The sequence below is a fragment of the Staurois parvus genome, unplaced genomic scaffold, assembly GCF_062004578.1.
Source record: "Staurois parvus isolate SC_StPar_1 unplaced genomic scaffold, SC_StPar_1.0 ptg000104l, whole genome shotgun sequence".
Taxonomy (NCBI): domain Eukaryota; kingdom Metazoa; phylum Chordata; class Amphibia; order Anura; family Ranidae; genus Staurois; species Staurois parvus.
The window spans coordinates 11,611,386-11,630,814 of record NW_028317900.1 but is presented as its reverse complement, the minus strand read 5'-3'; the positions used below and the strand labels follow the sequence as shown (position 1 = coordinate 11,630,814).

Sequence of the window (19,429 nt, the reverse complement as noted above, 5' to 3'; positions counted from 1 at the left end):
CTGTTGCACTTTGACAATTGCACCTCTGTATCCAAACTAAATTTTTATCTTTTTTTTTTTAGACAAATAAAGCTTTCTTTTAATGGTATTTAATTACCACTGGGGTTTTTATTTTTTTAATTAAGAATGTTGGGAAAAAAAGTTTTTCTTAGTTTCTGTTATAAAGTTCTGTAAATAAGAGATTTTTCTCCTTCACTGATGTGTGCTAAAGAGGCTGCACTGATAGGCTGTACTGATGGGCACTGACAGGCATCATTGATGGGCACTAACAGCCAGCGCTGAGGAGGCACTGATAGTCAGCATTGATGGGTACTGATAGCCAGCACTAATGGGCACTGATACAAAGCACTGATGGGCACTATTAGCTGCACTGATGGGGCTGCACTAATCATCAGGGCACTGATCATCAGTGCCCTGATGATTAATGTAGATGTCCCTTCTGAGAAATGCCACTTACCGGCTTTCCTCACATGCTGTCAGCGTGAGGAGACGACCGCCGATAACCAGCATTTCCTATTTACACTGTGATCAGCTGTGACTGGACACAGCTGATCACATGGTAAAAGGCCGTTCTGATTGGCCCTTTCCCTGAATCCATCACGGATCACAGATCGTCCCGGTGCAAGACCCAGAGGGTGTGCTTGGGGTGTGGGTCTGGGAGGACATCTATGGACACCCTCCCAGAACTAGCCAACCGTGCTGTAGCCAACTTTTGGCTACAGCAAGGTCGGGAACTGGTTGAAGGAGAATTCCAGTTAAAAAACATTTTATTCTATTAATATTTTAAGCCTTTCCATTCAAATCCTACACATTTGGATTGCAAGGAAATAGTCATTTACCCTAATGGGTCTATCTACCCAAGTCGTAGATTAGTTATACGAAGAGTTTTAATGGAAAAGGTCAGTGGTTGGCTTCTTAACAGTCTTGGATACTTCAACAGCAAGATCCCCCTTGTCATATTTCCCATCTCATTTACACCTGGGAGTTTTGGGTGTTCCCATCCCCATTTGTGTGTTCTGCACCTCCTGTTATTTTCTTCATATTACAAAAAATAAATACGGAATCTAGCTGGATGAGTTGGGACCACCATATTGGCCACAACACACGTAGGTAACTGTTAGACTGTTTATTAAATGTTCATAATCTGTCAAAAACTGAAGTAACAGGTTTGGGTAAGAAATCAAAATTCAGAAATATTGTGGCCATTGGAAGCCATATTATTACATGCAGTGTTCCCAGTTTTTTTAAACAATTCAACCATTTTAGCTTACCTTGGAAATCTTATGGAAAATCTTCCTTTGAACAGACCCAATGAGCCCTTCCGTCTGCTGTGTGAAGGGATCAAAGTATTGTTCTAGTTTCACTGTCACTATCAAGTAATAATTGCAGCAGGTCCTGGTGCTGAAACAAATCTTTTTCAGATGGGAAGATATCCTCTGCCTAATATTTTTAGTGATATATCTGCTAGTCAATGGCCACCCTTGCCATGTGTGGAAAACTGTTTACCCCAGGCACATTCCTGCCAAGGGAAGAACTCAGTTCATATCTAATCAATGTTGTAATCCAATCTGCTGCTGGTAATTAACTGTCTGCATGGGGACAACTCCTTGTGGGGATATGTGTGACCATGCAGCATAAAATGGGAGTTTATTAGAATACACAACAGAAAATGCCCAGAACTCTTTTATATACTGTACAGGATGCCAGGGATGGTCCTTGACAGCAGGTATATTTTCCCACTATTTGGGTTGTTGTCCCTTTAAGGAGGACAATTTGAAGGCAATGATGATTACTCAGATGTTCTCACCATACAGAATAGTCCAGCTGGAGAGGAGAGGACTGATTTTCAGTACACTCTGGGTTGTCAAGTCCTCATTAGGCACCTGGAATGTAAGAGGTTCAAAGAGTTTTGGAAGGGGAGAACCTCCAAATCCTGGTTATGTGGACTTTGATGCACCCAGGCCAACCCTTTCAGGAGCAGATTCCAGAAAAGGAAGAGAAAACAGTTAGCACCTGTCTGTGAGGGAGAGAGCAGAACACACCTAAGTGATCATGGTGGTCTAGGTTGGAGAACCTCCTCTTTGGGGCCCCTGAAGTAGATGGGAAAACCCCAAACCCCATTGTGGCACTTGTAACAGTAACAGTGAGCCCTTCTCTTCTTTTTCTGTTGGACCAGATTTATGAACTACTTTGTGTTTGTTTGCTGAAGAAAGCTGTGTTGTTTTCTGGTTTGTTAGTGACTTCAGTAAAGACTGTCACTTTCACAAACTGCTGGCTGTGATCCTGAGGTCCCATATCACAACACACTTATTCAACTTGAGGGTATTAAGGGAATGGAAAAGGGTTCCATAAGTTGTGTCTTTGGGATGTTGTTGATGTGTTGTTGATGTGTTTTAACTTGGTGCCTTAGACTGGGATTCCTCTGTACAGAGAGAAATGACTGCTAACATTCCATATGTAAATCTAGTAGCTTGCAATTTTTTTTCAATGCTTTTTATCTCTTGTATGCTGTCTTTTTACTCCGTATCTGATTTCTTTCTAACTTTAAATCTCAGGAGTGGGTCCTTAGTGATGCCTTGATTCGACAGCAAGACAAGTGCCTGTCCATCACATCATTCTCCACTGGAGCCCTTGTCATGCTTGAACACTGCAACCAGAAAGATAGCAGACAGGTAACTATGGTTTTAAGCATGTAGTAGATATTAATAGCTAATTCTGTATATGGTGCTTTTATTACATCGTACAAGTACAATGATGTTTATAAGCTATAACAAACTGTAGCAGTTTATATGTCAGAATAATAAAAGCTAATGTGTGATTAGTTGTAGTGCTTATCACTGCACATCCATCCTGTTATGAAATCATGAAATAGAGTGTTAATAATAATAATAATAATAATACTGAATTAAGGTAATGTTCAACAGACATGCCATCACATTTCAGAGAGGTGGAAAACATTTTGATATAACAACAAACTGTGCATGTTGGTGGCAGAGGCATAACTAGAACCTTCAGGTCCCTGGTGCAAGAAACCATAATGGGCCCCCCTGACCCCTAGCCAAGGCTTTTCCCTCCCAGCTTGGTGGCAGAACGCAAGTGCAACCTTTGCAACACTGATAGTTCTGCCACTGGTGTCAGTGGGTTTTTTATTTTTGTTATTTTATTTTTTATTACTTTTTACCATTTTATTTATTTATTTTACAATATTTTTTTTAATTATTTTTTTACAGTTTTTTTAGGAGCCCCGTTGGGGGGCTTTGGTGAGATTTATGGGTCTAAACAGACCTCTGATGTTCCACCTTTGAGACAGAGAAAGGAGATTGAGGACACAGCCCTCAATCTCCATCTCTGAAGCCTCGGCAACACAGTATGAATGGACAGGAATAGCTCTTTACACCGTTTCCTATTCATTCATAAACTGAAGCAGAGTATACACAGTTTATATTTACCGATCACTGACTCTGTCCATTCAGACAAGGAAGGGGGTGATAAATTACATTTAGGAAGAAAGTTCATAGGGACCCTGGGGACAGCAGAAAGAAGCTGGATGGGAGGGGCTGCGGGGGCAGCATATAAAGGACGCGATCCCTCCATTTTACTCCTGCAGCCGCTGAATGCCTGCAGGAGGAAGAAGAGAAGGAGGAAAATGGAGGGATTGGTTCCTTTATATGCCGTCAACACTGCCCCCCCCCCCCCATTCAGGTGTGACTGGGAGTCTCACAGGTCTCCTGGAGCATGAGACTGGGTCACAACTGTGACCCCTGCAACCCCCTGTAGTTCAGGGGCGGACTGACAACTCATGGGGCCCCCGGGCAATAGGGGATCATGGGGCCCCTGTGTCCTTGCCCAAGCTCAAAAAAGCCTATGAAAAAGGTACCAGGGCATCTCATGGGGCCCCCTGCTGACCCCGGCCCCTCGGGCAGTGCCCGAGTTTCCAATTGGTCAGTCCGCCCCTGCGGTAGTAACATCCCTGTGTTGGAAGATCTTTGATAATGACAGATATACAGTGCATGTGTGCATTTTGCTTGCATTTCATTTCAGGGACTTTATAAAAATCTCTACTGCAGTTGTAAGAGCATTACTTGCATGTGTCCAATGTTCTCTGTGCTATTTCAGTTAAAGGGAAATAATGTGCTGGGGTTAATTCTATTATATTTATTTTTTAATGTTTGTAAGTTTTTGGACTATTTTTTTTATTTCTGCTTTCTATTTTTTATTTCTTGTTTTTACAATTCTCAAGCATTTTTTTGCTTAACAAATACTCCATTACAAAAGATTCCCTAAGCAGTAAGACTTCTCTAAAGAGACAGCGCAGCAGAGGGCAGCTTTGCAGCCTGTCCTGCTTTGATTGAAACATTGAACTGAGCTGTTCAATCAGAGATACTGTAAGTCATTGCAATGATTCATCCATTTCTGTGTGTTATTACCACTTGAGCTATTGAGGTCTGTATTTAGGTAATGGGGCAGGATATCTGCAAGAATGTTAACCACCTGCTGACCGACGTGAGTATAAAAACATCCTGTCCGCAAGTGGTTATAACTGGATCATGACTACAGCTGCTGCTATGATCCTAATACAGTTTTTCAGCTCGTGATCAGCTGTCTTGTAAAATGGATCCCTTTTACAGCTCTGGTGAAGGGTTCCTACCATCTACGGTGGTTCCTGGGCTCTCCTGTTCAAATGAAATGATGTGACTTTCAGTTTTAGTGCTCTCTTTCCCTGGCTTTTACAGTCAGGGAAGCAGGTAATCAAGCATAATCTGCGCTTGGTTAGTTGCTTTGGAGGGCAGGGGAGACATCAGGGATTTAATGGACCCCGATGTCTCCATAAAGAGTGTACCTGTCACCTACCTAAAGCTATCACAAGGGGGCTTGTTCTCCCCCTTGTAATAGCAATAAAGTTAGGTGATTTTTTTAAAGTATAAAAAATGTATGTAGATAAAAAAAAAAAGTAAAAGCGTCTCTGCCCCCTTAAGCACATACGCAAATGCAGACACGTATATGTCCATGGTGATTGCACCACACATGAAGGGTATCACTACAAATATCGGAGTGAGAGTAATAATTCTTGGGCCCCAATTCATGTTTAACTTTAAATAACCTGTAAAGGCTTTTAAAGCGTCGCCTATGAACAGTTTTAGGTGCCATATTTATTTGCCTTTTCAGACAGCAGGGGGTTAAAGAAAAAGTATCGCTACAAGTATAAAATGCTTGTTAAATCCCCCAGGGGATGCAGTGCACATAGCACTTGTCCCTATTTAAATTTGGGCTTTGGATCATGAGCAGCATTACCAGAAAGCTCACCTCCTTCCAACCTTCTACTGCTATCCAACAACACTGCGTGGATGAGACAGCAGTCCTGAGTGACGACTGAAAGAAAGAGCATGACGGGCAATGCACACCAAACCCGCACAGCCCATGCTACCCCCTCCTCTGCAATCGGCCAGCTTTTCTTCTAATCGTGCAGCCCTGTACCACCTCAGCTCCTTGGGCACCTTCTGTTTTCTTCTAAATTCTGCAGCCACTGTATTTCACAAGAAAACAAGTCAACTAATTGATAACCTATTTCATGTGAAACAGCAGGAAGGTGTGGGCTCAGTCAAGCTAATTTTTTAATATATATGTACGGTAGCCAGAGGCACAGACAGGGCTGCAATATTACATGGAGTGAAGCAGGTTGTAGAGGGAGTGAGGCTTCAGTTCTGGCTGTAAGTCCCCAATAGGAATGCCCATAATTTTGGCTTCAGCCTGGGGAGGAGCTGCAGCCAGTCCTGAAAGTAATAACCATGTCAATTAATTTCTCAGATTGGAATGAACACGTGTGTGATGTGCACTGTGTTCCCTGTGAGATTTACAAGCATGTTATACATGTGATGATACTTCTTATTTGAATTGAACAACTTTAAGGTTTATTACATGGAATTTTAATATATTTGTACAAGGTGATCTATGTGAAGTATTTTAAGAGTTTTATTAGCAGACAGAATCCAATGCACTTTTCACTTTTTAACTTTTAAAAATTTCCATAGCAAAGGAAAGAGATAGAAACAGATACAGATGAAAGCAGAAATGGCACAAAAACAATACAATAATGCGTAAAATAGGTTATAACAAAGTTTAGGATCTGGCAACTGTGAGTCCACTTCCACTATCAAACCTGTACCCCTAGGTACACTGCCACCCAGTAGATTTGGATCTTGTCCGTCTGGCAGGGCTGTCCACAAGTCTTGATATAGAAGTAGAAGCACTTTCTAACTGCTATTTAGCCAACTAAATATTTAACATAACACTGTACATAAATAAAAAAAAGTAAATAATCATATTGCGGGGTCTTTGTCAATGGTCTCTGGATATGTATTGATAGCATCAGTTTGTGATGTTAAAGTAATATTAAAACCTAATATTATTTTTAATGTAACAGATGTTTATGTGACATTGTACAGAAAAGTCCCTTATCTCCTTTTCTGGAATCTCCTGCCAGTGCGTCTAGTGCCCCCCCAAAGCAAGTGGTGTGCTATGGGGGCTCCAGTGCAGGCACGCTCCCGAGCCGGGCTGTGTGCATCTACAGACACATACAGCAGGACTTGGCTATGCCCCTGCTCCCTCCAGGATTTGACTGTCAAAATGTCTATGACTCTTGCTGCTGCCTGTCTCCTGTGAAACCAGAAAGGGAGAAGGGCTACAGCACTGTATCACTGAGCAGGTTAAGGTAAGTGTTTTGGGGGGTAGGGGGAACAGATGTGGGGAGTTTTTTTAACTTAATGCAACATTAAGGTAAAAAACTGTTAGACTTTAGAACCACTTTAGGAATTGACTGCCAGGTGCAGTTGACCTCCTTCTGATCAGCAAATGACCTGCTTCAAGCTGATTCTGCATGCCTGTAGCCCTGTATGGTAAGGAATGCAAAACCTGTTTGGAGTGAACAAAAGCAGTGTATTGTGCTTATGCCAGTTTTTAATCTATGTATATGTTTGACCCAAAAAGTAGAATTGACAGCTTAAAAAAAACCCATAATAACACAATTAAGCAATGCATTGCAGGTCTCTGTGCAAGGTTAATTTTCTGATGCAGCTTGGTGAATAATCAATTTGGGAACTGTAGTTTAGTGTGATCTGCAGAGAAAAACCAGTGTGTCTGTCTACAGATCATCATATATCATGTTTTGTATGCGGTTATCATGGCCCCTGTTGTGCTGTTTTCCATGTCCAGGACAAACTGCTGTTTATCTCTTGTGCAGAAAATTACAGCCATCATGCCAACATGATTCAGAAGAAATGAGGAAGGGTTGTAACAGCGCAAACACTGCAAAGTCCTGGGAAATGGTAGTATGGGGTGATCGTGGTATTAGTGGTTACTGTATGAAGAGCGTAGGATTCCGTGTGGCACTGAGGGCAAGGCTTCCAAATAAGCTGTAGCAACTTCTGTAGATAAGAAAAAGGAGAGAAGCGCCTCTAAGTGCAATAAGTCTTTTTATTCAAGTCTAAATGTAGAAACACTCACATGTGTGAAGTAATCATAAGCATAAAAACCGTGGTTAACAATAGTTAGCGGTGGGGTGGTACCCCGGGTGAAGAGCCGTCATCTTACTGCGATGTGGGGAGGTCAGCTCTCGGCTGGAACAGCGTGGTGGCTGGAGGGGGAACAGTGGTGAGGCCGGCCTGCATGCACGTCCTCCCTCAGAGCCGGATGGAACGCACGCTGTAACGTAGCGGCGGCGTGGCCGTGATGACGTCAGATCCCAGGGTGCACTGCGACGCGTTTCGGAGCATGCACTGGCCGTGGAAGGCGAAAGTGCACTCCTTTTTCAAGCAGGGGGAGGTGGATGAACAGGGATGAATATATAGGGAAAGTGAGTCTAATTGATCAATTAACCAATTAACCAGTGATTGACCATTGCTGTCAGGTGAATAGTGTAAAGTCATGGATGTTAACTGGGGGGTAAAGGAAACCAAATGGAAAAAAGAGAGGATGTAATAAATAAGAAAACGGAAGACGAAAGAAAAATGATAAAATGAAAAAAAAAAAAAAAAAATTATATTCTGGGAGATTAGTGGGGTAAAATGTTCACCTTGCAGCACTGGCACATCAATTATGTAACAGTAGTGAGCAGATATTTAGTGGTAATACAGCATGATTGCAAGATGATAAACATATTGGTAATAATACATGCAGATGACATTATAAAAAGTATTATAAAAATAGTAAAAAATAGAATAAAATATAAATAATGAACAAAAGGTTATAAATAATAAACTAAAAATTGGATTAAAAAAAAAAAAAAAATTTGATAAAAAATTTGATTAAAAAATTTGATAAAAAAATTCAATAAAAAATTTGATTTAAAAAAAAAAGAAAATTTATAAAGAAAGGGGGGGGGGGAAGTATCATTGTGAGTGTTGAGTGGCTGTGAATGGGCGATTGTAGTGTTTATAGTATAGTGTTAATGTCTAATTCCTCGTTGAGTCCGCCTGGGGACAATGTATCTAATGTAAATATCCAATAAGTTTCTTGTGAACAGAGTTTTTTGAAACGATCAGACTCAGAGAGATTGTTGTGTATGGATTCTAAGACCCATACTTGTAGGCCATCAGTGGATTTTTGATGATATTCAAGGAAGTGGCGGGGGACGCTATGTTTGTCTTTACCATCTTCAATAAGACGTCTGTGCTCGCCAAACCTGGCGCGGAGGGGTCTGATGGTGCGTCCCACATATAGGAGGCCGCAAGGGCAGGATATACAGTAGATCACATGATCAGTGGAGCAGTTGTAAAATTCTTTGAATGAATAGGTTTTTCCTTTTGTGGTGAAGTTTTTTTGTCCGTGTTTAACAAATTGGCAAGTTTTGCATAGCGCTTTGTTGCATCTATACATGCCGACAATTCGTTAAACACGGACAAAAAAACTTCACCACAAAAGGAAAAACCTATTCATTCAAAGAATTTTACAACTGCTCCACTGATCATGTGATCTATTGTATATCCTGCCCTTGCGGCCTCCTATATGTGGGATGCACCATCAGACCCCTCCGCGCCAGGTTTGGTGAGCACAGACGTCTTATTGAAGATGGTAAAGACAAACATAGCGTCCCCCGCCACTTCCTTGAATATCACCAAAAATCCACTGATGGCCTACAAGTATGGGTCTTAGAATCCATACACAACAATCTCTCTGAGTCTGATCATTTCAAAAAACTCTGTTCACAAGAAACTTATTGGATATTTACATTAGATACATTGTCCCCAGGCGGACTCAACGAGGAATTAGACATTAACACCATACTATAAACACTACAATCTCCCATTCACAGCCACTCAACACTCACAATGATACTTCCCCCCCCCCCCCCTTTCTCTATAAATTTTTTTTTTTTAATCAAATTTTTTATCAAATTTTTTATCGAATTTTTTAATCGAATTCTTTATCGAATTTTTTTTTTTTTTTAAATCCAATTTTTAGTTTATTATTTCTAACCTTTTGTTCATTATTTATATTTTATTCTATTTTTTACTATTTTTTACAATGTAATTTACTTTTTATAATACTTTTTATAATGTCATCTGCATGTATTATTACCAATATGTTTATCATCTTGCAATCATGCTGTATTACCACTAAATATCTGCTCACTACTGTTACATAATTGATGTGCCAGTGCTGCAAGGTGAACATTTTACCCCACTAATCTCCCAGAATATAATTTTTTTTTTTTTTTTTTCATTTTATCATTTTTCTTTCGTCTTCCGTTTTCTTATTTATTACATCCTCTCTTTTTTCCATTTGGTTTCCTTTACCCCCCAGTTAACATCCATGACTTTACACTATTCACCTGACAGCAATGGTCAATCACTGGTTAATTGGTTAATTGATCAATTAGACTCACTTTCCCTATATATTCATCCCTGTTCATCCACCTCCCCCTGCTTGAAAAAGGAGTGCACTTTCGCCTTCCACGGCCAGTGCATGCTCCGAAACGCGTCGCAGTGCACCCTGGGATCTGACGTCATCACGGCCACGCCGCCGCTACGTTACAGCGTGCGTTCCATCCGGCTCTGAGGGAGGACGTGCATGCAGGCCGGCCTCACCACTGTTCCCCCTCCAGCCACCACGCTGTTCCAGCCGAGAGCTGACCTCCCCACATCGCAGTAAGATGACGGCTCTTCACCCGGGGTACCACCCCACCGCTAACTATTGTTAACCACGGTTTTTATGCTTATGATTACTTCACACATGTGAGTGTTTCTACATTTAGACTTGAATAAAAAGACTTATTGCACTTAGAGGCGCTTCTCTCCTTTTTCTTATCATGCCAACATGGCCAGACCAACTTTAAGCCGACCTTATGGTACATATTTTGCTTACAGTATCTAATTATTACAGATAGACTCTGGTTTAACTATTTCATGGTAAGGGTAATGGGCCTGATCATCTATTATGGGGCTTTGTATGTGTCAATATCCACTCAGTTTTGTGTTTGGCCGACATTATTCTGCAGTTACCTTGATATTGGATTGATGATAGAATAATGTTGACTGTACGTTATCTTGTCTTCCTCAGAAATGGAAGTTGAAAGGACACTTCTTGCAGCATCTAAGCAGTGCCCTGTGTTTGGACACTCATACCTCCAGAGTTATGATCAACCCTTGCCAGTCAGATCTGGGAAGCCAACAGTGGGAAGTGATCCAGGCAACATGAATATTCCGAACAATGCTTTCTACATGGTCCACGGAGGTGAGATCCTGGGACATTTCATGGACCACCAGGTTCTGAACATTAAACTTCAAGACTTTTCACAGGTGGTTAGACACTGCCAGCCCTTGAACGGCATCACTTGATGTCTTCACAGTTTTCCCTGGGGTCCAGTTGCCTCTGGATATGGCTGACACTTGGAATTCTATTTTATCCAGTGGAATTTCTTATAAAGTGATCCAATCATGTTTTTCCATCTCTGGCTGTATTTTTCATCTCGTCCACTGCAAAGCAAAGTCTTGTGGATCCTCAGTGAAGATGTAACGTGTTATCAACAGCCTGACGCGCTGTAAAACCTCAAGCACATTTCCATTCAGATCATTCAATGACTTGATTAGTAATTTATTATCATGCAGTGTTAAAGAACTCCTATATGGTAAAGTTTCTATATGGACAGACAACATGACATCAGAAGTATAAGTTAAAGACTAATGGGTCAATAATGCTGAGTTGCATGTCACAATATTAGAAATGTTAGATTTATAGCTAAAGCCTTTTGTTTCATTTTCTTATATTTAAACTACCTTTTTGCTGTCTTTCTTACATGTAGTTCTGAATGTTAGAGGCTCAAATATGCAACACTGAGCATCATGTGTCTCTCTGACATTTAGCTCTGCATGTTCTCAGATGTACTGTATGTGACATGTAGCTCTGCAATCCACAGATTTGTGTTGTGTTTACAATCTCATTGTGTTTCATATGGTTTCTTCATCCAAACTTTACTCCTACGCCTGTTTCCAGTTTTAGGATTCAAGAAGGTTCATGACTATTTTTAAATTACTTTTTAAAACATTTCCTTATAATTATAATTTCTTTTGCATCCATTTAAGTTGTCTCTTGAGTTGGGTATAAGACTTTCCTTGACAACCATTGCCATGATGTAGTTCACAGACTACAGCTTCATCAGTGGCTTCTCGGCTATTTCTTTATTTTATCAGTTGATGGAAACCATACAAAAGACTACCTAGCTGGATGTAATAAAAATCTGCAGACTAAATGAAAATGATTGATTTGTAAAAAGAACAAATGGATTCTCGTAACTGCAATATCATATAAGCCAAGGGCTAAAAGCACATGTTCACCTATAAAAAAAAAAAAACAACCACCCCCCCCTTCTCATTACCCGTAGCTGTGAGTTTGCAGGTCCATGTACACTGGTAGGTCTGTAGTAACTTCATACAACTGCTGCAGTCTTCCTCACTGTCTGCAACCCATCCAGTAAAAATCTAGTTCCCAGCTGCTCACTAATATCACAGGCTGCTCACATTATAGGAGGCTGCGACTGCTGGGTGAAGGCCTGCAGGGGAAAAGAGCAACTACTTCTAGTAATATTGAGGGGGATAGGGAGAGGGGCTGGGGGGATTTTTTAATAGGTGAACTTGTACAGTACTTTAAAAAATGGTCCACTTTGAAGAGAAACTATAGTACATTTGAATTAAGTACACATTTTTAGTTGCTATTGCAACATAATTTAAGTTATTATGTGATTTTCACATTTAGCAATAGCTTTCTGGTCTGTTTTGATGGTTGTATTGCATATACAGATATGTATTGCTTCCATTAGTGGTTATTGGTGTATTAGAGAAAGTGATGCTAGCATCCCTACTTTAGGACTGTGGGGATACACCCTGGCAGCCTTATAGAGAGTTCAACATTCTCTAACAGTCAACCCTGACCCCCATGTGTCTGTGTGTGTATGTATATATATATATATATATATATATACATACAGTGGGGATCGAAAGTTTGGGCACCCCAGCTAAAAATTTGTATTAATGTGCATAAAGAAGCCAAGGAAAGATGGAAAGATCCAAAAGGCATCAAATTACAGATTAGACATTCTTATAATATGTCAACAAAACTTATATTTTATTTCCATCATTTACACTTTCAGAATAACAGAAAACAAAAAAATGGTGTCTGCAAAAGTTTGGGCACCCTGCAGAATTTATAGCATGCACTACCCCCTTTGCCAAGCCGAAACCTGCCAGTGTCATGGATTGTTCTCAATCATCGTCTGGGCAGACCAGGTGATGTCAATCTCAAAGGTTTTAAATGCCCAGACTCATCTGACCTTGCCCCAACAATCAGCACCATGGGTTCTTCTAAGCAGTTGTCTAGAAAACTGAAACTGAAAATAGTTGACGCTCACAAAGCTGGAGAAGGCTATAAGAATATACCAAAGCGTTTTCAGATGTCAATATCCTCTGTTCGGAATGTAATTAAGAAATGGCAGTCATCAGGAACAGTGGAAGTTAAAGCAAGATCTGGAAGACCAAGAAAAATATCAGACAGAACAGCTCGCAGGATCGTGAGAAAAACAATTCAAAACCCACGTTTGACTGCACGATCCCTCCAGAAAGATCTGGCAGACACTGGAGTTGTGGTACACTATTCCACTATAAAGAGATACTTGTACAAATATGGTCTTCATGGAAGAGTCATCAGAAGAAAACCTCTTCTACGTCCTCACCACAAAAATCATCGTTTGAACTTTGCAAATGAGCATATAGACAAGCCTGATGCATTTTGGAAACAAGTTCTGTGGACCGATGAGGTTAAAATTGAACTTTTTGGCTGGCATGAGCAAAGGTACGTTTGGAGAAGAAGGGGCACAGAATTTAATGAAAAGAACCTCTGTCCAACTGTTAAGCATGGGGTTGGATCAATCATGCTTTGGGGTTGTGTTGCAGCCAGTGGCACAGGGAACATCTCACGAGTAGAAGGAAAAATGGATTCAATAAAATTTCAGCAAATTTTGGATGGTAACTTGATGCCATCTGTGAAAAAGCTGAAGTTAAAGAGAGGATGGCTTCAACAAATGGATAATGATCCTAAACACACCTCAAAATCCACGGGGGATTACATCAAGAGGCGTAAACTGAAGGTTTTGCCATGGCCTTCACAATCTCCTGACCTCAATATAATTGAAAATCTATGGATAGACCTTAAAAGAGAAGTGCGTGACAGACAGCCCAGAAATCTCAAAGAACTGGAAGACTTTTGTAAGGAAGAATGGGCAAAGATACCTCAAACAAGAATTGAAAGACTCTTGGCTGGCTACAAAAGCGTTTACAAGCTGTGATACTTGCCAAAGGGGGCAGTACAAGATATTAACTCTGCAGGGTGCCCAAACTTTTGCAGACGCCATTTTTTTGTTTTCGGTTATTTTGAAAGTGTAAACGATGGAAATAAAATCTAACTTTTGTTGACATATTATAAGAATGTCTAATCTGTAATTTGATGCCTTTTGATGATTTTTCCATCTTTCCTTGGCTTCTTTATGCACATTAATACAAATTTTTAGCTGGGGTGCCCAAACTTTCGATCCCCACTGTATATATACATACACAGCACTGTGCAAAAGTCTTGGAAAATGGAAAGTACATGAACAGAAGAGAAATCCAAAGCAAATAATAGTTGGTGTTACCATCCTTTGCCTTCAAAACAGCATCAATTCATTTAAGTACACTTTCACGCAGTTTTTGAAGGAACTTAGCAGGTAGGTTGTTCCAAACATCTTGGAGAACTAACCACATATCTTCCTTGGATGTAGGCTTTCTCAGATCCTTCTGTCTCTTCATGTAATCCCAGACAGACTCGATGTTGACACCAGGGCTCTGTGAGGGCTACATTATCACTTTCAGGGCTCCTTGTTCTTCTTTACACTTAAGAGAGTTCTTAATTACATTGATTGTATGTTTGGGGTTGTTGTCTTGCTGCAGAATAAATTTGGGGCCAGTCAAACACTTCCCTGATGGTATAGCATGTTGAATTAATTTGGAACAACCTACCTGCTGAGTTCCTTCATAAACTGTGTGTAAGTGTACCTAGAAGAATTGATGCTGTTTTGAAGTCAAAGGGAGGTCACACTAAATTTTGACTTGATTTTGATTTCTCTTCTGTTTATTTACTTTCCATTTTGTTAATTGATAAAAAAAATAAACTATGAATACTTCTATTTCTGAAAACATTCTTCATTTACATTTTAACTACCTATGACTTTTACACAGTATGGTGTGTATGTATGTATGTATATATATATATATATATATATATATATATATATATATTATATATATATGTATATATATTTATTAGGTTTCCTTAAAAGTTAGGGCTAGCTAGCATGCACAGTGTTTTCCCTGCTTAGTAAAACTCCTTCCTACTCAGTCAAACCATACATCCACCCACCTAATCCCTTTAGCACAGAGCTATTGAGCTGCATTAGCATTTAGCTCTGTTTAGTTTATACTATATGGCCCAACAGCTGTCAATCTGTCCAGGCAGATATAAAAGAAACAAATAAACACAGCTCTCTATTCATTAGTACATTCTTGAATGTATATTTTAATACAAGCAGTGCTTGTACCTAGATTTGACAGAGACAGCACAAGGAGCCAATAATGTTGGTGCAGTGCAAAGGGCATGCTGACAGGAGGAGACAGAAAAGAAGTAGAGAGAGGAGCTCACCATCATGCTGCTCCTTTCACTATCCATTCACGGGCTGGGGGAGAGAGACAAGACTTTGCAAGTGTTGTGCAGCTGTGCTGTGCAGGAGAGCAATGGAAATCTCATGACTGGATAGACAAAAAATACAAGATCTTCAACAGAGAATTTTTATCTTTGTAGTTAGTCTTTTGGTTAGAGTTCAGCTTTAAGAATTAGAATCTTTATTGGAAAGGACAAAGGTGACATCATCATATAGGTTCACAATATTGTGTTTCAAGTCTTGATAATTGTGTTGAGTTTTGCTGAAAGAACACATACCAAGAGTTCAGCAGACACCCATTTAATGTAATTAAAGTAATGGACAGTATTATTAAGGTGGGATCAAAAGTCTGTTATTAACTGGATAAAATACAATAGAGAAATATCATTTCTAATAGAAATCATAACGGCTGTTAAGTGAATCAGTGGTTTATTCCAACAGTGACCATTCTATTAGAATTATATTTCCATTGATGCAAGTCATTTAAATGAGCCACAGTATGAGTTAAAACTGAGACCAGATATGTTATAACAATACTTTTGTTCTTTGTTATTCTGCCCTTTTTATTCTGCAGATGTCATATTGGATGAAAACCATTGTTGGTAATTCATTGTGACTTTAGAATGCACTCTTTGCTTGTGTATAACTGTGTAATAATTTATTCCGATTTTACAAGCTGTCTGTAGTCATTTTTTCACATCTGTTGTGTAGGAAATGAATCAAATGTAAGATTAATAACAGTCTACAGCAGCCTTTCCCAACATTTTTATTATGAAGGAGCCCTTGAAATAACTTTCTGGTGTCAGGGAACCCCTGCTAAGAATTATTATATCTACAGCTCACAATACGATAGTGCTATATTCATTGGGGAGAATTCTCCTTACATTTGTGGTCATTAGCAAGAGTCTCCCACATCCCCAACTTACAGATAGATAAAATATCATAGTTTTCAGTTGTTGCATACAACATACTGTATCTAAGAAGCAGAAATGGCAGTTTTTAACTAATGGTAATGAATATTGGCAACCTAGACACGTCACATGGTGTGTAATTTTGTGTACAGATTTAACATAAAGTGGATTTTCTCAATTTAAAAAAAATCTGTAAAAAACAAAAACAAAAAACCCTTTTGCTGCAATGGCCACATTTAATCCAGAGCTGTCTCCTGCACTACTTCTTTTCCACCACTAGATATCATCAGTTTTCCATGTTGATGGCCAGCAGGATCTGATCCACTGCCTTTGAGGCCAGGCTTTAATACTGGGCATTCTGGGGGCACTTCATTAGGCAGCCTGGGCTTGTAGTACTACTGCAGTGAGCCATGATAAATCATTATTACATAATATTAATATATTTAATTAAGGAAGGGTCCTCCACCCCACCTGCCAAGGATGTTACTGTGAGATCATTGGACCAGCCTTAAAACTGCAAGAAATTTTTTTTTATAGGCTGTTAAAAAAACAAAACAAAACAAAAAAGATTCAAAGGGAGCTTTAGTGAGGGTGAAGGGAGGTGGGAGGGAAGGTTGAGTACCACTTTACAGGGAGAAATATAAAGGCTATCACTGCTGACCTACTTCTGAAAATTCTAATTGCCTGGCTAAGTATGTGCTCATGGATCTGCATACCCAATTGTCATTTTTATCCTCAAGAGGACACAAATCCGTTAAAGGTTAATTCCACTTCATGGGGGAAAAAAATAAGAAATTAAAAACAAAAAATAGCATATAAAACTGCAACACGAGTCATATTGTAATTGAATGTTATTAAAATTACCTTTCCTTTTTAACCTGCAGCGCTGTCATTTTCTGTAAAATGCAATGCAATATGGCAACCTGGAGGTATTCTGTACACAGAATGTGTACAGAATGTCCCCAGAAACATAATTTTCTGCTTGTGTGATTGGCTCACTGATTTTCCTAGAAGTCTATGCTAAGATACAAGTCACATTTTGAGAATCCCCTGCAACAAAATGTAATTTTTGGCGAGATACTCCCAATAGGAAATCACATCTAAAGGGATGCAGAACCTGCAATTTTCCTCATTAGAGTCCTGCAAGTGCAGCAGCTGAAACCACCCTCATTAGATTTGCTTTCCAGATGGACACAGAGGAACAAACAGCTCTTTTTTTCAGAATAACAAAAAGGTAGTAATCTGCAATAAAATTTGTTAAAATCCTTGCAATATACATAGATCACCCAGAGGGGAAGGAATTTTAAAGGTTACTCTTTAATAAAATTGAGAGCAAGATTATAGTAGTTGTAAGCTAACCCATCCTTTCTTAAAGTTATATTAAACCCTCAGTTTCTTTAAAGCAGAGCTTTCTTTTAGCTCTGTGCAAAAACATTTTTCCATGTCCTTATTGCTGATCTCCTACATTATCCATGCTCTTGTTAGCTCAGTAGTTGCTCTGAAATAGCCTGATGATCTTCAAATCAAACCATTCATTCCCAGTGGTTTCCTGTTTGTAAGACCAGTGGCTGCTATGCCTCCTATTCCCCCAGCCACTGGTCATGGCACATCCCATCTGTAGTTCTTTCTCCAGGAAGTAGGGATGTATTTCTGTCCGTGCTTGCTGTAGTGGGTGGAACAGGACTCAGAGACTGCTGGTCTGTACAGTCCATGGAGACGGTGTCCTAAAAAACGACAGCCCCCCTGGGCTGCACTGAAAGGCTGCATTGAGGGGAGGAGGATACAGCTTGGTAGAGGGATCACAGACTCAATGCTCCTCCCACAGCCAGCAACAATTCCACATGCAGCAGATGGTGAGGCTTGCAAGAGCCATTCAGTGTGTAAAACTGGTGGGTAGCGCAACCGCTTGCCGGGGGAGAGAGAGTCAGCTGTCAAAACTGAGCAGTGATGTCAGGAGTGGGACCAGAGCAGCTGTCAAACGCTGCGTTTCTCGGACTCTGCCCCCTTTCTTAAGCAGACAACTGTTCCTCTTTCGTCTGGCTGTGCTGGTCTGATGTCCTAGGTGTTTCCATGGCTGTCTGCATGCTGAACTTCCTTTACCTCTTATGTAATAGTGCCCGGCCCTGTGACCGTAGGGAGACTTCCCCTCACTTCCTTTCCCTGTGACCCCCACCGGAGGGAGACTTCCCCTCATTTCCTATCCCTGTGACCCCACTGGAGGGAGACTTCCCCTCACTCCCTGTCCGTGACCAACCTGGAGGGAGACATCCCCACACTTCCTGTCCGTGACACCACTGGAGGGAGACATCCTGTTTCTGTGACACCACTGGAGGGAGACTTCCCCTCACTAACCTGACCCTGTGACACCACTGGAGGGAGACTTCCCCTGACTTCCCGTCCCTGCAACCCAACTGGAGGGAGACTTCCCCTCACTTCCTGTCCCTGTAACACCACTGGAGGGAGATTTCCCCTCACTTCATGTTTCTGTGACCCCACTGGCAGGAGATGTCTTACTTCCTGGTGAGTATATTGCAGATCTCATTTGTTGACACAAGTTTTTGGAAACTGAAGAAAGAAAATATCTGAAAATACTCACCATGCCTCTTATCAAATTCCTTTAGATGTCTACTTTCCAAAAAGGGGTTATTTGGGGGTGTTTGTACTATCTTGGCATTTTAGGGCCTCTGAAACTGTAATAGGTAGTGGGGAAGTGACATGAGGAAATATGCCCTTTGAAAGCCTGTAGGTGTTCATTGAATTTTGGGTGCCTGTATGTGGCTAAGCTGCCAAAAAGTCTCTCACATGGTATCCCTATACTTGTGAGAAGTAGCAGAATGTATTGTTGCTGTATTGTCTCCCTTTATATTGTAAAGCGCTGAGCAAACTGTTGGCGCTATATAAATCCTGTATAATAATAATAATTCCACATATACCCATGGCATGTGTGAGCAATATATCATTTAAGTAACAACTTTGTGTAAAAAAAAAATAGTTTTGTCATTCTCCAAAAATTTTCGGCATAAGATAAAATCTTCCATGGACTCAACATGGCTCTCAGCAAATTTCTTGGAGAGCAAAAGGGCTAATTTGGGGGGGGGGGTGTTGTACTGCCCTGGCATTTTAGTACCTCAAGAAATGTGATAAGCAGTCAGAAAGTAAAAGCTGCATAAATTCCAATATATATATACACTATAGTATATATATTGTAGACGCTATAACGTTCACACAAACCAATTAATATACATGTATTGAGATTGTTGCAGAATACATTTTAACCTAA

At 40.3% G+C, this 19,429-nt stretch overlaps 1 protein-coding gene across 1 annotated transcript in view; it reads left to right on the top strand.

Moving 5' to 3' along the window:
- The window catches only part of GALNT16 (polypeptide N-acetylgalactosaminyltransferase 16), a 206,571-nt gene extending 194,676 nt beyond the window's left edge, over positions 1–11,895 (top strand). The window contains exons 14-15 of the mRNA XM_089671333.1: positions 2,556–2,672; positions 10,555–11,895. Of these exons, the coding sequence (XP_089527459.1) occupies positions 2,556–2,672; positions 10,555–10,692 (255 nt within the window). The 3' untranslated portion in view covers positions 10,693–11,895. The remainder of the gene's footprint in view (positions 1–2,555; positions 2,673–10,554) is intronic.
- Positions 11,896–19,429: the final 7,534 nt, after the last annotated feature.